Source organism: Neovison vison, chromosome 1 (assembly GCF_020171115.1).
Source record: "Neovison vison isolate M4711 chromosome 1, ASM_NN_V1, whole genome shotgun sequence".
NCBI classification, from domain to species: Eukaryota; Metazoa; Chordata; class Mammalia; order Carnivora; family Mustelidae; genus Neogale; species Neogale vison.
In genome coordinates this window covers 95,511,844-95,530,489 of record NC_058091.1, presented here as the reverse complement: position 1 = coordinate 95,530,489, position 18,646 = coordinate 95,511,844, and the positions used below count along the sequence as shown (strand labels likewise).

The 18,646-nt window shown below is 35.2% G+C and overlaps 1 protein-coding gene across 1 annotated transcript; it reads right to left on the bottom strand.

Annotated features, from left to right (window-relative positions):
* Positions 1-220: 220 nt before the first annotated feature.
* Positions 221-18,623, bottom strand: CENPQ (centromere protein Q). Its single transcript, XM_044252550.1, has 9 exons — positions 18,510-18,623; positions 14,268-14,410; positions 13,286-13,334; positions 11,901-12,027; positions 10,712-10,780; positions 6,716-6,845; positions 1,970-2,089; positions 1,760-1,834; positions 221-1,077 (listed from the first exon to the last, which is right to left on the bottom strand). Exons 2-9 carry the CDS (start codon positions 14,367-14,369, stop codon positions 946-948), a joined length of 804 nt encoding a protein of 267 aa, XP_044108485.1. The 5' UTR covers positions 14,370-14,410; positions 18,510-18,623; the 3' UTR covers positions 221-945.
* Positions 18,624-18,646: the final 23 nt, after the last annotated feature.

The window sequence follows — 18,646 nt, the reverse complement described above, 5'->3', positions numbered from 1 at the left end:
ACGCATCTGTCTACCTATTAGGTTAATGTTTATTTGCTGATGGCCTTTTTGGGCTAACATATGGGGACTTATGTCTTAACTGCCCCGGTTTGTGATAGTGACAGATGCTTTGTTTCATTTTAAAACATCTTGTAGAAGTCATTTCCACAAAGGCTGCAAAACAAAATGCTAGTGCAAAATAGGATGTTTGTACTGTTTTGTCTTAGCTGTCCTGTTTCCATGTTTTCTTGTTGGGGACCCTGGTCCACACCACCTAACTGTCCAACTAATTCCTAACATTATTACAATGAGAAAAGGTTTGCAGAAAGGGGTTTTTTGTTTGGTTTTTCTTTTAAGGGAATAAATGTGTTTAGGTTCCTTTTAAATGAAAGTATGTTTCGATGACAGTGGAAAATATTCATCATCTAGTCAATAATCCAACCAAAGATATAAAATGTTCATGCTACTCCCAAAGGTAAAGACACCTTGAAAATCTTAATTATGTCACAAAAGGTCTAGAGGGCCATGTAAAAGAATAAAAGCATTTGGGGATTTCTCAAGTTCCAGATGACCAGACAGAAAATGCAAATTATGAACTAAATAATAATGATTGCAAACAATTGTTTTTATGAGCTAGGCACTCTACACACTTTCCATATACTACATTACAGTATCACAGTTCCTCTGCATTAATCAATAAAAGAACTCCATTCAGCCTTTGTAAATCATTAGAGAGCAGCTCAGGAAAACCACTGGATAAACAGCAACAGAAATGAGTTGCTAGATTTGACAACAATTAAAAACAGTTTTTAGAACTACATTAGATGCTAATAGATCTACAGAGGCTAATTTTAAGTGTATGGTGAAAATAAATCCCAAAGAAGCCTCAGCTTCAGCGGTATCATCATAGGTTAAGTTTTACAAACTCATAAACTTGAAATTAATACAGAGCAGACTAAAAGAGTCTTAAAGGGCATCCAGTCTCTTATAGGCTTCTTCGATGAAAGTTAACATATTCTTCACCTGGGATGAGTTATGGAGAATATCTACGTCTCTCAGAAGAGCTTCATGGTTTGGAATTGATGTCAAAATTTCTTTCTGTGGGTATAATAGTACAATTAGTTAAAAATTTTTAAAAACTGAGATATAATTGACATATAACACCATATTCCTATTCTTTCAAATTTGTATTTTTCTGTTTTACCTCTGTCTATTCCCTTTCCTTTCACTCTAAATGGATTACAGATAGGACTATTTTAAGTTATTTTTGAGAAACTTGTAGAATTTCTACCACTATAAACATTTATACCATAATAGCTACTGGGAACCTGTGAAAACAGAGCCCAGTATATAGTCTGCTGCAAATAACAACATTATTTCATGAAGAGTTATAGGCCATTATTAGAAGCATAAACAAACTCAACTATTGGAATTTACTTCCAGAAATCTACCTTGCAGTTACAACCACACAAATATCTAAGGATACATATACAAGCAATACTGAGCATTATTTGTAACTGCAAAATCATTTATTTCCACCAGTAATTCACAAATTATAGTATGGTAAAATGCAATGTTATACAGTTATTGACAAGAATGAGAGATCCACATGAAAGATGCTCACAAAATAAGATGTTCAAACATTCTGTCAAGTCAGAAAAATAATGTGCCTACAAACATATCATAGATATCATTTGTCTTTAAAAAAAAAAGGATATTATAGTTTTATATATGCAATTCACAACTGATGATATAGCTGATATGGCAAATTAGCATTTACCTGAAGTGTGGGTGCTTTGAGACTCTTCTGAGAAAGTTCTGGAAGACAGAGTATCCCACTATCTATTTGAAACATCTGAAGTAGAAAAAGAAAGCTACAGATTATTTCAAAAGGCTGATTTCTCTCTTCTTACATTAAAAAGTTGTCTTGCTGAGAGATGAGCATTAAAAAACTTATCCACATTCAAGATATGCATCATTAAATAATTACCTGTTTTACTTTCTCCTCCTCTTCTTCCACCTCACTTGTCAGAACTTGAATTTTGTTCTTTAGGCTCTGAATATTCCCAGTCATTGACTCTATGGTTTCTGCTATTTTATCTATTTCTTCCTGAGTAAGAGATCAGAAAGTTAATGTTTTAAATTAAATACAGTATTAAATAAAACCCAAATAGGTATTAATAGACATATTTCTTAAATACCAGATATACTGAAAAATTTTTAGAGGAAACTGGTAAATTATTTTCCTTTTGCAAAACAAACTTCCGAGAAACAAATTTACCAACTTACTAATTCATTACATGGAGATTTAATTTCCATGGAAGGAGATACAACCCATGTACAAGAATATTTCCTCCATAACTCAGCGAAACTGCTACAGTCAGAGATCCTGGAAGCCCCATGTGAATACAGCAGAGCCCAAGGACTGATGGCCTAAAAATCTGCTGTGCTATGCCTCTCAGCCACAACGCACCCCTGGCAACCATTCACCTTTTTATTCTCTGGTTCTGCCTTTTCTAACTCATCACATAGTGGCAGTCATACAATATGGAGCCTTTTCAGTTTTGCTTCTTTCACTTTTGATTTATAATATGCACTTAAGGTTCCTCCATGTCTCTTTAGGGCCCGATAGCTTATTTCTTTTTAGTAGTGAATAATATTCCATTGTCTGATATCCCACATTTACATATCCATTCACCTAATGAAGGACATCTTGGTATTCCAACTTTTGGCAATTATGAATACAGCCACCACAAACATCCATGTGCAATATTCATACATCCAGGTATAATATACCAACATTCATGACAATATATCAAGGCGTATGATGGCTGTATCATGTAGTAAGAAGAGGTTTCATTTTGTAAGAGACTGTATTAAAACTGTTTAAAACTGTATTTTAAACTGGTTGTATCATTTAGCATTTCCCACCAGCTGTGAGAATTCCTATTACTCCACATCCTCATCTGCCTTTGTTGTTGTCCTCGTTCTAGATTTTGGCCATTCTAATTCTAGGAAGTGCATATAAAGTCTCCTTTCATGTATAGTTTTCCAGTCCTTTTTTTTTTTTTTTGGTTCTTTCCTATTGATTTGTACAGGAAACTAGATAGTTTGCTTTGCAGAATTTGTGGGCAGGTTTAACCTGTTCCTCGGTCCTGAACTTCCTGTGACTTGGTTTTTGGATTTTAGAGAGTCCTGTCCAGTACCAATGTGTGTTACCACATGTATTAGTTTACTGTGCCTGCCCCAAAAACTGCCACGCACTTGGTGTCTGAAATCAGAAATTTATTCTCTCACAGCTCTGGAGAGCAGATGTCCAAAGCAAGGTGTGGGCAGGATAGTGCTCCCCCTGAAATCTCTGAGGGAGAATCCTCTCTTGCCTTTTCCAGCCTCTCCCAACCTTCCTTGTGGCTGCTTGCTCCAATCTCTGCATTTTTCACACAGCCTTTTCTTCCATGTCTCCTTCTCTTATTAAGGACACTTTTGTCTCTTTAAGGACATCAGTCTTTGTATTTAGGACTCATCCAAGATAATCCAGGATGATCTCATCTTGAGATATTTAATTATATCTGGGAAGACTCTCTTTTCCAATAAGGGCACATTTGCACATTCCAGGGCTAGGACTTGGGCATATCATTTTTGGGGACACCATTCAACCCACTATAGAGGGAATGAATAAAGAAAAGTTAATATAATAAGGACTAAAAATTTCCATTGTGTTTAAAAATATATATATATTGGTCCATTGCTTTGGTTATCTTCTTTTGGGCTACTATTCCTATGTCATATCTTCTATGCTGAGCTTTTACTTTGTCAGTTTTTCTCAACTTCAAAAAAAAAAAATGTTTCTTTTTGATTCTTAAAATTTTCTCCTTTACTATTATTTTAGCATTTATTTGTTACATTTGCTTTAATTCTTCTAATGTAGAATCTGAAAAGCTTTTTCTTTACTTGTAATTTTTTCCTAAATTCTGTGGCTTCAGTTTTTAGTATGTCTAATGCCGATTTATGATTTTTTCCATATCCTCTATTGTTTTTCTGAATTTCTTTCAGTTTGCTTAAGAATTAGGTTAGTGTTCATCTGTTTTGTGAACACACACTTTTAGCATGCTTTTGTTATCTGTGGATTGCTATTTTTTGTCCTTATTTTTATATGTTCTTATGCTAAATCTGGCTGTGAAATCCTATGGCTATGTTCTTTTTTTTTCTTTAAGATTTTATTTATTTGACAGACAGAGATGACAAGCAGGCAGAGACACGCAGAGAGAGAGGAGAAGGCAGGCTCCCCGCTGAGAGGGAGACTGATGTGGGGCTCAATCCCAGGACCCTGATCATGACCTGAGCCGAAGGCATCGGCTTAATCCACTGAGCCACCCAGGCGCCCCTATGGCTCTGTTCTTATGCGGAGGTCCATATAGATAAAAAACCTGAGCCCTTGCAGTTCCTTTACCATCTTCTCAGTCTCAGAGACAGTGCTCACCACTGTCTTTTCTGTAGCACCATCACCAAATGAGAGAGCTCAATGAATACAACTTCCGTTCTTAGCTGATACAGGTTTTTGAAGTCACCCCAAAGAACAGCTCTAGGCTACTAAGGGAAAAGGTAGTGGTTATAAGTAAGGCACATGACAGAAAACTGATGGATACAGACAAGACCTAAAAACTTTTAGTTCAACGGTTCTGTTAGGCCAGTGAAGACTCTTGTGCCCAAAATGCAAACAGTGCTTCCACTGAGTAACTGGCCATCAAGCAAGCAAACCATAGACTCTTGTAATGCTGTGATATAAGAAATATGTATTTGTTTTTCATCCCTGGTTTCTGACAGAGAGCTTCTAAAATCCTTGTAATCTGTTGAGTGATTGGGGTGACACAGTGGCATCCTTTGCTAGTCATAATAAGCCTCTTTCAACCTTACCTGAGAGTTTATGCTAATGAGTGATTCAGAGAGGATGAAGGCTGGTTGCCAGAGCAAGCAACCAAGTGATTACAGGGTTGGGACTTTCAGCCTCACTCCTTGGTCTCTTGGGAAGGGGAGATTTAGTTAATAATCAATTCTGCCTACGTGATGAAGCTTTCATGAAAATTCTAAGCACTGGATTCAGAGAGCTTTCAGGTTAGTGGAACACCTTGGGAGGCTAGCAAATCATTGAACATGAGGAACCGGTGATGGCAACACCTGATTTATATGTGGAAAATCCACACATTTGGTGTCAGAAGTGTTGAGGATTGAAAAAGCTTTTTTCATTTAACTGTATTTATGCTTTTTGCTAGAAAACAAATGCCCCTCAGTATTACAGAAGATCACACTATTATTTACTATCTCTGACCACTTTCAAGTGACTTACTCAAGTATTAAATATTAAGATAACTGCCATGATCACACTTCAAAACCTTTAAAATCACCTTTAAAATAAGTCAAATTCACAAAAAAAGAGTAAGAACATGATTACCAGGGGCTGAGAGGGGAGAAAATAGGGAGAGGTTAGTAAAAGGTATAAATTTTCAGCTATAAGATGAAGGAGGTGTGATGATCTAATGTGAAAAACAAGGTGATTATAACTGGTAATACTGTACTGTATACTTAAAAATTTGATGAGAGAGAACTTAAGTTTTCTTAACACACACAAAATAAAAAATAAATAATGTGAGGTGAAGGATGTGTTACCAGATGAGGGAATTTGATATATGTACACAATGTGTACATATATCAAATCACTACAATGTATACTTCAAATTATAATTTTAGCCCAATAAAGTTGAAATAAAAAAAAGAAACTATGTCAATGATATCCAGCTGTTTATTACATGGTGGAACTAGTGCCAGTGCTGCAAATATCCTCTTGAAAAGTAGTAACAGGAAAAAATTCAATATAACCTCACACTAAGAAGAAAGTGAGTTTCTATTTATAATATATGCAATTTATTAATTTATAATACACATAAGTTATAATATATATAATTAATTTATAATATATGTAAATTTGTTGCTCAGAGCCTAATGCACCCAATGTTATTCTCAATCATATGGAAAAACTGGAATAAATTGTGATTTTTGAATTATTAGAAATCCTTGGGGATTTCTAATTTATGCATTCCTTGCATAAATTACTATCAATCCTGCATTTTCTAAATTGCTAACAAAGACCCAAGGGCCATCATCTACAAACTACTTTGAAATGGCTAAGGATATATGGTCTAATCAACTTTAGTCTTAATAACACTTAATAAGCCCTGTACGTTTGTTTCTCTTAACTGTTCAAGTATCCACTAACTAAAAGCCTGAAGTTAGTCATAATACCTAATGTTATCTCCCATTATCTTCTGCAAGATGATGATTGAGAATCAGAATCAGCAGTAGGACTAAGGTGTGCATCATAACTTTAAGCAGTTTGTCTAAGGTTCAGCTAACCTTTAGCTAAGCTGAACCTTAGCTAAAAATAGGTCTCTTTTTCACATTTGTATAATAAGATCATATAGCACACACATCTTGAAGTTGTTTTGAGAATTAAGGGATATAACTACAAGTGCCTAGAGCAGTGCCTAGAACACAGAAAGCCCTCGTTACATGTTAGTCATACAATAATAACAATTAGTATAAAAGAAGAATTTAATGAAATCCCTGTTCTAAAATCTAGTATTTATTATTCAGAGAATATCATGATAGTTAAAAAAATTTCTTATTCTCTTCCTCTTTCTCCTAACTCTCTAATTATGGACTCCCTGTTCAAATTTCATACCTGCAATAATGCCAGACCTTCTTCATTAGCTCTGTGCTGTGCTCTTTCCATTTTCAGTAGATGTGACACGTTAGTTAAATCTTTCAGCTTTTTGGGAGGGACTTTAAGGGTTTCACATAGTTGTAGCAATCTTAGGAATAACAAAAAAAATTATGTTTACTTTTTTAAGTACTATTTTTATTTTGTTTTGTTGTGTTTTGAACTGTGTTTGCTGCCATCTTTTTTCTGTCCTCATATTCTCAAGGGCTATCATATTCTTTTATTAACAGTAGCTAACATTAGCAGTGACTCACCCATTAAAAAGCCGTGACACATTATCTTTTAGCCTTTTGAGTTATTAAGATTTACTTCAAATCATGTGACACTTAAGTTGTTTCATGAAAGGAGAAATTTCTGTTTTACACACTAATCAATTTTATTATATATATTTATATAATTTCATTTTTATATGATTTCATTTAAACATATTTTAAATGTATTTATTTATTTATTTGAGAGAGAGAGAGAGAGAGAAAACATGAGAGAGGTCAGCGGGAGAAGCAGACTCTGTGCTGAGCAGGGAGTCCAATGTGGGACTCAATCCCGGGACTCCAGGATCATGACCTGAACCGAAAGCAGTTGCTTAACCAACTGAGCCACCCAGGCGCCCTCATTTAAATATATTTTAAAATAAACGTTCCTTGTATCTTCTGAATATATTTCCTAGACTAGTATAGCACATAATTCTATCACTGATTGTGAATAGCTGGGTAAGAGATGAAACACTACTCTGTAAGTCATAATTATGACACTGAACTCTATATTTCAGTTGTCTTAGATAATATGACCAATGAAAAGAACTCTGTATTAGTTACTCTAACAATGATTTTAAAAGATAAGTGAGTCCTACAGAGTTTAAGGCAAATAAAATGTTAAGATTAAAGTGCTTTGTTTAAAAGTATAATCAACATGTCTATGACCCAGCAATTACACTACTGGGTATTTACCCCAAAGATACAAATGTAGTGATCCGAAGGGGTACCTGCACCCCAATGTTTATAGCAGCAATGTCCACAATAGCCAAACTAGGGAAAAAGTCCAGATGTCCATTGACAGATGAATGGATAACACAATGGAATATCATGCAGTCATCAAAAAATTGAAATCTTGCCATTTGCAAAGACATGGATGGAACTAGAGGGTATTAGGCTAAGCAAAGTAAGTCAATCAGAAAAAGACTATCAAATGATCTCACTGATATGCAGAATTTAGGAAACAAGGCAGAGGATAGCTGGCATAGAGAGGAGAAAATGAAACAAGATGAAACCAGAGAGGGAGGCAAACCGTAAGAGACTTAATCTTAGGAAACAAACAGAGGGTTGCTAGGAGGGAAGGGAGGTGGGGGGGATAGGGTGGCTGGGTGATGAACACTGGGGAGGGTATATGTTTTGGTGAGGGCTGTGTATTGTGTAAGACTGATGAATCACGTTCCTGTACTCCTGAAACAAATAATACATTATATGTAATTTTTTAAAAAAAGAACACTGCATATTAGTCAAACTAAAAAAAAAGGACAATCAACATGAATACTGTGCAGTATTAAAGTTAAGGAATCCTCTCTAAGTATGTAAATAAAGGAAAGAATAGAAGAAAAAATAAAAATAAAAAAAAAACAAATTAAAAACAAAAAAGTTAACAAAATATAGCAAGGTTATAAAATCTTCCTTCAAACTGGGTTGGTTAGATTGCCAATGGAAACTAACCTATCACTACCCTCACTGGTAGCAGGAAGCAATACAGCTTTCCTAAAAGCTTGAATTCTTAGATTCCAGGAGGAAGAGATTAAGGAGGAAAATCTAAATTTGGTTGCTTCTTCTTAATAGCAACATTTTGGGGTTCTCAAAAACCCTACTATTTAAGATTTTCAGGTATAAATAGTGGAAAACAAAACTCATCTTTCTAGGATCTTACTCAAAATATTATTTTTTATAAAGAAAAAAGAAAGAAGCAGGTAATATAAAGCTGCACCAATCAGAATTTTCATCAAACTGTTGGGACAAACCTCAGTTATCCAATCATTAGGAAGGGCATCACATTTAAGAATAAAAACCTGTAGGGCACCTGGGTGGCTCAGTCTCTGAAGCGCCCAGCTCTGGATTTCCGTTTAGGTCATAATCTCAGGGTCCTGGGATCAAGCCCCTACATATGACTCTGCACTCAGCATGAAGTCTGCTTGGGTTTCTCTCCCTCTGCCCATGTCCTCACTTACTCTTCACCTCTCTCTCTCTAAAATAAATCTTTACAAAGTAATAATAATAATAATAATAATGTGTGTCTATAACCATTCCTAAGAGGCATAAGTTCTTGATTTCTAAACTAAAATAATGATCCATTTATGAACAATTTCTTCTAAAAGTTTATCAAGTTAATTCTGTGAAAGGGTCACTCACTATTCTACATGTTGTAAATAGAGGTTATATTTGCAGAAATCTTAAAAAATCTTATTAAAATAAAAGTGTTACATGAATACATCAACTACACCTAATCATCATTCATAACATTTTTCTATTGGGCAGACTCATGATCAGACAAACAAAACAGGGCTGCTAGTCAAACTGAATGGGTTAGACACTACAGTTTTTAGAGAAACATACTTTAAGGAAGTCTGCTCTATAGAAAAATGTTATGAAAGATGATTAGGTGTTGTTGACATAGTAGGGTGTATTCATGTTACACTTCTATTTTAATAAGATTTTTTAAGAATCCTGCAAATCTAATTGTACTAAAATATTCTCATTTACACACCAAATATGATTTATTTGTTCTCTATTAAAAGGCAATAAATAGCTACACGTTTATTATGTATTAGCTTATACACTGGCTTTTTAGTACACTCCTTCCCTTTTCATATTAGACTATCATTCCCATAAGCAGGTTGCAGGTCCGCTTCTAGCAGTCCTTCTTCAATCTCTTCAATCTCTATACAAACTCTCCTTCCCATCCACCCTTTCTGTTTTGTTACTGTTGAAATTATACTTAAAGTAAGGAGAATTTTTGCTCATACTTCCCAAGAAGTCTACTAGCTCTAGTTTACTAGACTAGAAATTAGTCTAGACTAGACTAGAAACTGGTAAACTAGACTAGACTAGAAACTAGTCTACTATTTTCAGGCAAACCTGAAACTAAGATATGAAAAGAAAAAGTTGGGTGCCTGGGTGGCTCAGTCAGTTAAGCAGCTTTGCTTTTGGCTCAGGTCATGATCTCAGGGTCCTGGGATCCACTCAGTGGGGAGCCTGCTTATCCCTCTCCCGCTCCCTCTTTCCCCATTCATTCTCTCTCTGTCTCTCTCTCTCTCCAGTAAATAAATAAAATCTTAAAAAGAAAAGAGAAAAGAAGAAAAAAGAAAAGAGAAGAAAAGGAAAGATAAGAGAAGAAAAGAAAAGAAAAGGAAAAGTTATGCAAATAGTAGTCACTGATATCTTTGGCAGCAGTGTGACTTTAAAAGCACTTGAAAAGAAACTTCCATTTGTGAATTGCCACAAGATGAAGATAAGTAATACCCTGGAAAATTACACTTGCTGCTTATGAAAATAATCTAATATAATACCTGAAGTGAAAAAATATAATGGAGTAAATCTCAGATAAGAATGGTAAACCATTAACTTCAAATTGCTAAAAATGAAGACAGAGTTAAAGTTGACAAAATATCTTTTCAAATCCCAATACAAAAAAATGAACTGTAGAAGTAGGTATTTGTGATTTTCAGACTCATTTTTTTTAATAAATTCTCTTAACTTACTTCATAACTGCATGCAGCAGCAGTTTGGAGTATATATTTCCAAGTCATTCACCTTCTTAAAACAACAACACCAACAACAAAAAAAACCCAACATGAAAGAAAAAATTTATATCCCACAAATGTCTGTTCTGGTAACATAGAACAGATCAGACTTTCATTAATTTTATTTTAAAAGTATATTTTTATATTTTATAAAAAAATCAATTGCATAACATTACCTTTTCTTCAGATAGTTAAGATGATACTGAACTCGTTCATTTTCTCTAACATTATTACTCAAAATTGCTCTAGAAAAGAAAAGAAAAAAAAGATTGAATGAATACTAGTTTGAAACACAGTGAATATAATGTGTTTACTTTTCCCCCCTGCTCTCTTTCAAGTGCCCCTCCTCGCTAGCCAGGCAGAATTAACCACTTTTAATTTTATATCAAATATACTTTCCTCCCCAAGTTTTATTCCTGATTTTACTGAGAAAGCCTCTAGGATTTTGTCATTATGTAGAACACTTGCTGTAGGCTCCAGATAGACAATCTTTGTCATGTTAAGAAAGCATCCTTACATTCTTGTTCTTTAAAGAGTTTTTTTGTTTTGTTTTGTTTTATTCTTAAATAAGGAATTAGTATTGAATCCAGCAAATGGTTTAGAACAGATATTAAAATATCACATTATGTTTTCCTAGTTTAATCTGTTATGCTGTTTTGATAGCTTTCCTAAAGTAATCTTTGGGTTCCTAAACTAAATTTTATTTGTTTAGTGTTAATTATTCTTTAGATATACATTTGGATTCTATTTCTAGTTTAGTAATTCTACATCTATATTATTAGTGAAAGGAGTTTAACAGTTTTCAGGGTATGTATTTGTACATATATTCTATTTTTTCAGGTTTTGATATCAGGATTATAATTTTATGTAATGAAAATAGCTTGCTACTATTTATTTTTGTTTCACACATTTATTTATTGAAATACAATTTTAAGCAAAGGTACAATCAAAGTTCTTACTACATTCTATAATTATAATTAATTTAGATGAGTTCAGCTTCTTGATGGCAGAATCCTGTCTTACTTTCTTTGATCCCCACTATGGTAGCTTACATATTAAGTGTCAACTGGAACTCAACTTCTTAAAGTAGCCCTAGTGACAGAACAAGTTTAAAGTTTACAGGTAGCAGGTCATGCAACACAGACTTCACTTTTCTTTTACTGATGGAATCCTAAGCTTCTGAAATTAACAATGACTTCCTGCTTAAGGCTAACAGCATCAAAAGACATTATATTCTTCAGAAAAACATCTTATCACCGTAAAATAAATAATGACACTTAAAAAGAAATGTTTCTAAGGAAATCTGTTTCTATGGGAAACATATAAGTAGAGATCAAGGGCGAAATGGAAAACTTTCATACTTACATTATTACTGAATCCATCATAGTTTGCAAATGCTCTCTACTACTCTCTGAAAGAGGCTGCCAGGTTTTTGTCTTGTTGGATGTTATCCGAACCTGTTTTAGATCAGTATGCTCTGTTTGTCCTGTTACTGGTAAAAGAAGAGACTAGGTTAATCTTGAGGTTTTATGTTTCTACTTAAAAAGTTACTCAAGTATAAATTTATTTTAAAAAGCTAATAGAAGTATGAGAACCAAAATATTATGAAACTGCATAAACTGCTGAATTTCCTTTTTATTGCATAGACATAATATGCCAGGCGTTGAGCATGATTATGCTGTCTAATATTATGTTAACTAAAATACTACTAGCTGATACTGCATATACAAACTCAAGGCAATTCTAAATGAAGAAGCAGGCTACAATTATTAGGATTCAATATAAAATTCTGATTCCCAGAAATGACCTAAATTAAAGAGCTTCACTAAGAAGACTAGAAAGCTATTTCTACCAAATGCTGAATGGCAACTGGAACAAAATATTCAGGGTATACTTGGTTATTGGTATTGTTCTACTTTTAAGGGATAAACAAAGGAGATACACTATTGGCTCATATTACGATTAGTTTTGGAGAGAAGGGAAACTAAATAATTATCATTACAGGTATTCAAAGCATTACAAAAGAAAAAGTACACTGTGAACTATGGAAGTATAGCTTCCTAGCTTGGTGTTGCTGAGGAGAGAGAGGGAATTCCTAAATAAAGTGATGCCTAAGGAAAGATGACCACTCCAAATTAATTTACTACAAACAAAAGTAGACAGTAGCCCCAAACTAATCTATGTAATAGTGGTAGGACAGAAGTATATCTGTTTTAAAGAGAAATCAGTAGGTGTGTCTATATATCATAGATCAGTAATAATTCAGATTGTGGGACACTTTGATTTTCTCTAGTTCTTATCAATTTAGAACCTTACTCAATATTTTGCTTGAGGCGGTTAAGTAAAATTTCAGCTGACCAAAATTACTGACTAACCAGTATTACTTATTCTTGCAAAAATGAGAATATAGCTTTATTACTATCTTTTGCTTTTTAAAAAAAAAAGATTTATTTATTTATTTGAGACAAAGAGAACACATGTGGGGTGGGGTGGGGAGGGAGAGGGAGAAAGTCCCAAGCACACTCGCACACTCCTCACTGAGAGCAGAGTCCACATGCGGCTCTGATCTCATGACCCTGAGATCACAACCTGAGCCAAACTGAAGAGTCAGACACTCAACTGACTATGCCACCCAGGAGCCCCTACTATCTTTTGCTTTTGTACAACTCATAAACAAGAAGCTGAGAATTTTTTCATGAATATAGACAGCTTGAGACAGACAAATTAAATAAGATATGGAAAATAAATACCTTCAGTAAGCAGATGCTTTGGATTTTTATTCTTTGCTGTGTTTCTAACCTAGAGAAAAGAACATGCACACATAATTAAACATCAGATAAAAAGATACTGCTTTTGCAATATATTTGTCATGTATGTTGAAGAGTATTCATGTATCTTCTGGCTACACAGAAAAAGTATATTGCCACTTTTACAGAGAAAGGGTGTGATTTCACAGGCAGAAGATATACTAAAACAATTTCTGGACAATGGTAATAAAGTACAAGAGAATTCCAATAATTTTCTTTTTAAGATTTATTTTTATTAATTTTAGAGAGAGTAAGAGAGCTCACAATTGGGGGTAGGAGCAGAGATAGAGGATCGTTCTAGCAGATGCCCTGCTGAGTGCAGAGCCCTACTCAGGTCTTGATCCCGCTACCCTGGAAACCATGACCTGAGCCAAAATCAAGAGTAGAATGCTTAATTGAACAAGACGTCTAGGTGCCGTGTCTAAGAATATGTTAAAGAAATCTTCAGTCATTTTGCCTATGAAATAGTGTTATATACTTTACCTGCAAAAAACACAGGCAGTGCCTAATATAGGATAAATCACAAAATTTTTTACATTTTAAATATTCTTTTGTGAGAGAGGCAAAATTATGGCAGAAAGCAGCTCATTCCTCCCAAGGTAATTTTTCTGTTAATAAAAACCTCTTCCACCAATTGACAGATTTCAAGTAAAGTATACACACTTTACTCCTAGTCTTCACATTCAAACACCTTAGCAATGTCCCATGACCCTCTCCTCAACAAAGAATTCTATAATCAGTATCTTTAGAAATTGAAATAAACAATTTTCATCTAAGAATTTTTATAAATTATGTTGCAATAGCTCCCACATAATGATATGAATTATTATAATTTGTACTCAAACTGACCTTTAGTCTTCACATATTCCTCAAATGACATTTTTAATCAAAAAGTTCTGAAAGATAAACTCGGTATTTTCATTACCTTTTTCCCTGGTAACTCCACTTCCTCATCATTAATTTTTCTTTTTGGGTTTCTTTTTAACTGTTGAGACCTTTTCTTGGAAGAATTTGTTTTGCTAGACATCTTGATCTAAACAGAACAATTATAATAGTGCTTCAAAAAATCTGTGAAGATAAAAAGGACACAAAAATAAGTTTAAGCTTGCCGAATATTTTGTTAAAAAGAACTATGTATAGAGACGCCTGGGTGGCTCAGCCAGTTAAGTGGCTGTCTTCAGCTCAGGTCGTGATCATTGGTTCCTGGTATCTAGTGCCACATCGGGCCCTCCTTGCTCAGTGGGGAGCCTGCTTCTCTCTCTGCCTGCCATTTCCTCTGCTTGTGCTCACTCTCTCTCTGATGAAAAAAAAAAAAGAAAAAAAGAAGAAGAAGAAAAAAAAGAACTACCTATAAATGTTCCAAATATTCTTTAAAAAAATCATAACGAAAGTTTTGGGGAAGTATTGTTTTTAGAACATTTAAACATATTTTAAAACAAGTATCATTGCTTATTATTAAAGTAAGTATCTAATTCAGTTTCATTCCTAGAAATTTCTTCTATTTTAATGGCTTTAAAAAAATCATGTGAAAGTTCTTTTGCATCTCTTACTTTATACTACCCCATACAATAACATTATCTCTATGTTTCGATAAAAAAATGGAAATATAAAATATTGAATTGTTTTACTCTGGTCACATATAATATTAACTTGAAGATTAATACTCAGGTTTTTTTTTATTTTAAGCCTAATAGATTTCTCATTCAACTTATGCCAAATATGAAAGGAGATAATCTTTAGGATCCACACTACGAATCTATGCTATGGATATTCAAGTGGAAAAGTCACTCATAAGAATTTAAGCTAAAACTCTGCCATTGCATTTTTAAAAAGCACAGAATTATACTGATTATTCTGTCCTTCCAAAAATTACAAAACAGGCACAGAAGTGTGAATGTTGTCAATGACAACATTTAAAATGACTCCTTTTCCATATCTAATAGTCCTTTATCACCAAATTCATTATTGTTAAAAGGAACAGAATAATAGGATGTTTATTCTTGCATTAGACCTTAAGGAATAGAAAGCTTAGAAGTTAGGTATAGTATACATGGAGGGGGGTGTGTGTGTGTGTGCGCGTGCACGCACGCGTGTGCATATGTACAGGCATACCTCAGAGATATTGCAGGTTCTGTTCTAGATGACAACAATAAAGCAAATATTGCAATAAAGTGAGTCAAATGAAATTTTTGGTTTGATTTGCGTGTAAAAGTTATGCTTACATTATACAGTAGTCTACTAAGTGTGCAATAGTATTAGGTCTAAAAAATATACATAAAGCTGAAAAATGCTAACTATCATCTGAGCTTTCAGAAAGTCAGTCACTGATCACAGATCACTATAACAAATATAATAATAATGGAAGATTCTAAAATCTTGCAAGAATTCCTGAAATGTAACAGACAGAAGTCAGCAAATGCTGTTGGAAACATGGAGTCAAAAGACTTGCTGATGTAGAATTGCCACAAACCTTCAATTTATAAGAATCAAAGTATCCGTGAAGTGTGATAAAATGAGGTATGCCTGTATACACACACATACATGTATGTAGTATATACATTTTATACACACACACACACGTTTTCTAGGCATATACAACTAGATACATACAAGTCACCATTCCTTTTCTAAAAGTTCAGAGATAATTAGATTAATAATTTATATATGCAGATTGAGAAACAATAAAGGAGATACTTTGGATAAATCTATTTCTTCAAATTTTGAAAGGTAAAGTTTCAAGCTTTTTTTTAAGTAACATTAACGAAAATAGTGGTAAATAATTGAAAGATCACCAACTATACTTGGGGACTACATGTAAGATCAGTTACACTTTACCTCGGTCTTGAACAATGTGGTACTTTACACCCAGCCTGTGTTATATTCCCAAAATGCCTAATTCTTTCAACGTGGCATCCATGCCCTTATTCTTCCCTGACTTAAAAACCAATCCACATAACAGCTCTTGAAGGGCTACCATACATATAGCTGTACAGGTTATTCAATGAAGAAGGTGAAGGAGCAAGTGAGGGCTGAAATTTAGTCCTAACTCCAGTTGGTAGATTAAAAATGCTGCAAATTCCTTTTTATTCCTGTTATTGAGAGATGGAGACTATGTCCTTTTATCTTAAACCTTGGCAGACTCTGTAGCTGTTTGAGCAGTAGAATATGGTGAAAATGATTCTGGACCAGTTTACTGGCCTAAACATGAAGAGATCAGCAGCTGCAACACGCTCATGTTTGGAGTATTTGCTCTTGGAACCCAGCTACCATGCTATGACGAAGGCCAATATGGAGAGGAACTAAAAGCCCCAGCAAGAGCTCGGGCTGAACTCCCAGCCAATAGCCAGTACCAACTTGCCAGCCTGGTACATATACCTGAGCCAGTATGCTGCAGCTGACCTTGCATGGAAAAGACATGAGTCAGCCCTACCAAACAACCAAAGTTGTTTCTGATTCCAAATTCTGGAACAAAATAAATGACTTTTTTTTTAATTAAAAAAAAATCCTTCCCCAATACCTACCATACAGCATCCAACTCTTTACCATGCCATTTACAGTTCTTAACAATCTAGTTCTGCCTGGTGTTCCATACTTCTCTCCCACTACTCCTTATAAGACTCTCTCTCTCTAGCTAGATTTGAAACAGTTGTGGCTGATTAAAAATTAAAAAAAAAAAAAGGTTGGTCCTTTAGTACTGGCATACAAGATGCAGCATTTTCATTCATACCTACTTGAGGCAATAAACCATAGCACAAAACTCTTCTAAAGCTTGATACTATCAACATTTTGGATGGGATAACTCTTTGTTGTGGAGGCTGTCCCATCAACTGTAAGGTGTTCTGCAGCAGTTCTGTTCTCTACTTGCCAGTACCCTCCCTTCCCCAAGGTGTGACAACCCAAACATTATTAAATGTCCTGGTCTTAAAGCACCTCAGATTGAGAACCACTGCCAAGAGCAAGTCAGGGACAAGGATAAATGGCTTGATTCCAAATTCTGGCTCTGCCGTACTACCTTAGGCAAGTAAATTTGTTCAATTTCCCCACTGGTAAAAGGGGTTAAAGTTAAAAACACCAACATTAAAGGCTTTTGTGAAGCTAAAATTTTGTACAAAACACATAAAGTGCCTAGAACAACACTTAGGACAAGGTAAGAATTCAATAAATAGGAGTCAAAATTTTCTATCACTACCTGGCCAGTTGTAAAGGAACTAAAATAGAAATTTTAATGCAAATGTAAAAGGGATAGACATTTTGCCCTGCTTTAGATCCACAGGAAACCACAACCCGGTGACAGTGGGTAGAGACAGATATGAAAACAATTACTATATTAAGTTATATATCATGTGACAAAAGTTATAAAAGATGAGTGAATGACTATCTCAAATTGATGTGTGTGTGGGGGGGTAATGATATATGGTACTCAGGAAAAAAAAAAAAAAAAGTAACACGGAATTACATTTTTAAATATTTAGCCAGAAGGACCAAGAATGAAGTATTTAAGAGAAAGTAGCAAAAGCCTGATGGCAGAACAGTTGAAAAGAAACTGTTCTGTTCGGGCACAGGGAAAATTCAACGAGACTTGAACCTATATGGGAGTAACCGACAGAAACAAGACCGGAATGGTAGTTTGAGGCCAGACTATATGCTACAGCACAGAATTCACTCCTGAGCCTGTAGGAAACAGGGAGGCATCCTAAATTCTCTTAATCTTCTTACCCGTTTACTGAAATAAATGGAAACCAAGTCGCTCAACCGAGGCCTCAGCGTAAGCACACGGAGCAAGCACCAAGTTTGGCAAAACACAAATAACGCGATGTTTACCTGCCTCGGGCTAGCGACGCTGCCGACCGCAATCACGTCAGTGCCCGTGACACTAACCTCTAAGGCTGCACTTGGCCTCACTACGGGCCGCCGGGGGAGATTAAGGAAAAAAGAACCGGGATGAGGATGATCTGGGGAAAGGAGGGAAGACCCCAGGAACCAGGTGCGGGGCTTCACTGCCTCCTCGCGAAATCAAATACTTCAATCCTTGGTCCCGAAGGGCAGATCTGGAAAATCACCTCACCCTTCTGAGAAACAAGCCGGGGAGTCGGCCACAATCGCGTTGGCCACAAAACCCATGCCGCAAGCTGGACCCACCAGCAGTTTAAAAGCTTTCACTACTCACCGAAGACGCCTCTTCCATCCTCCAGGGAGCTGTCAGAGCAATTCCCGCCCAACCCTTTGAAAGCGAAGGAAACCAGAAGTGGGCGAGTAGAAACCGGAAGCAGCTGTGGGGAGAGGCGGGCATCTCGGTACAGCCCT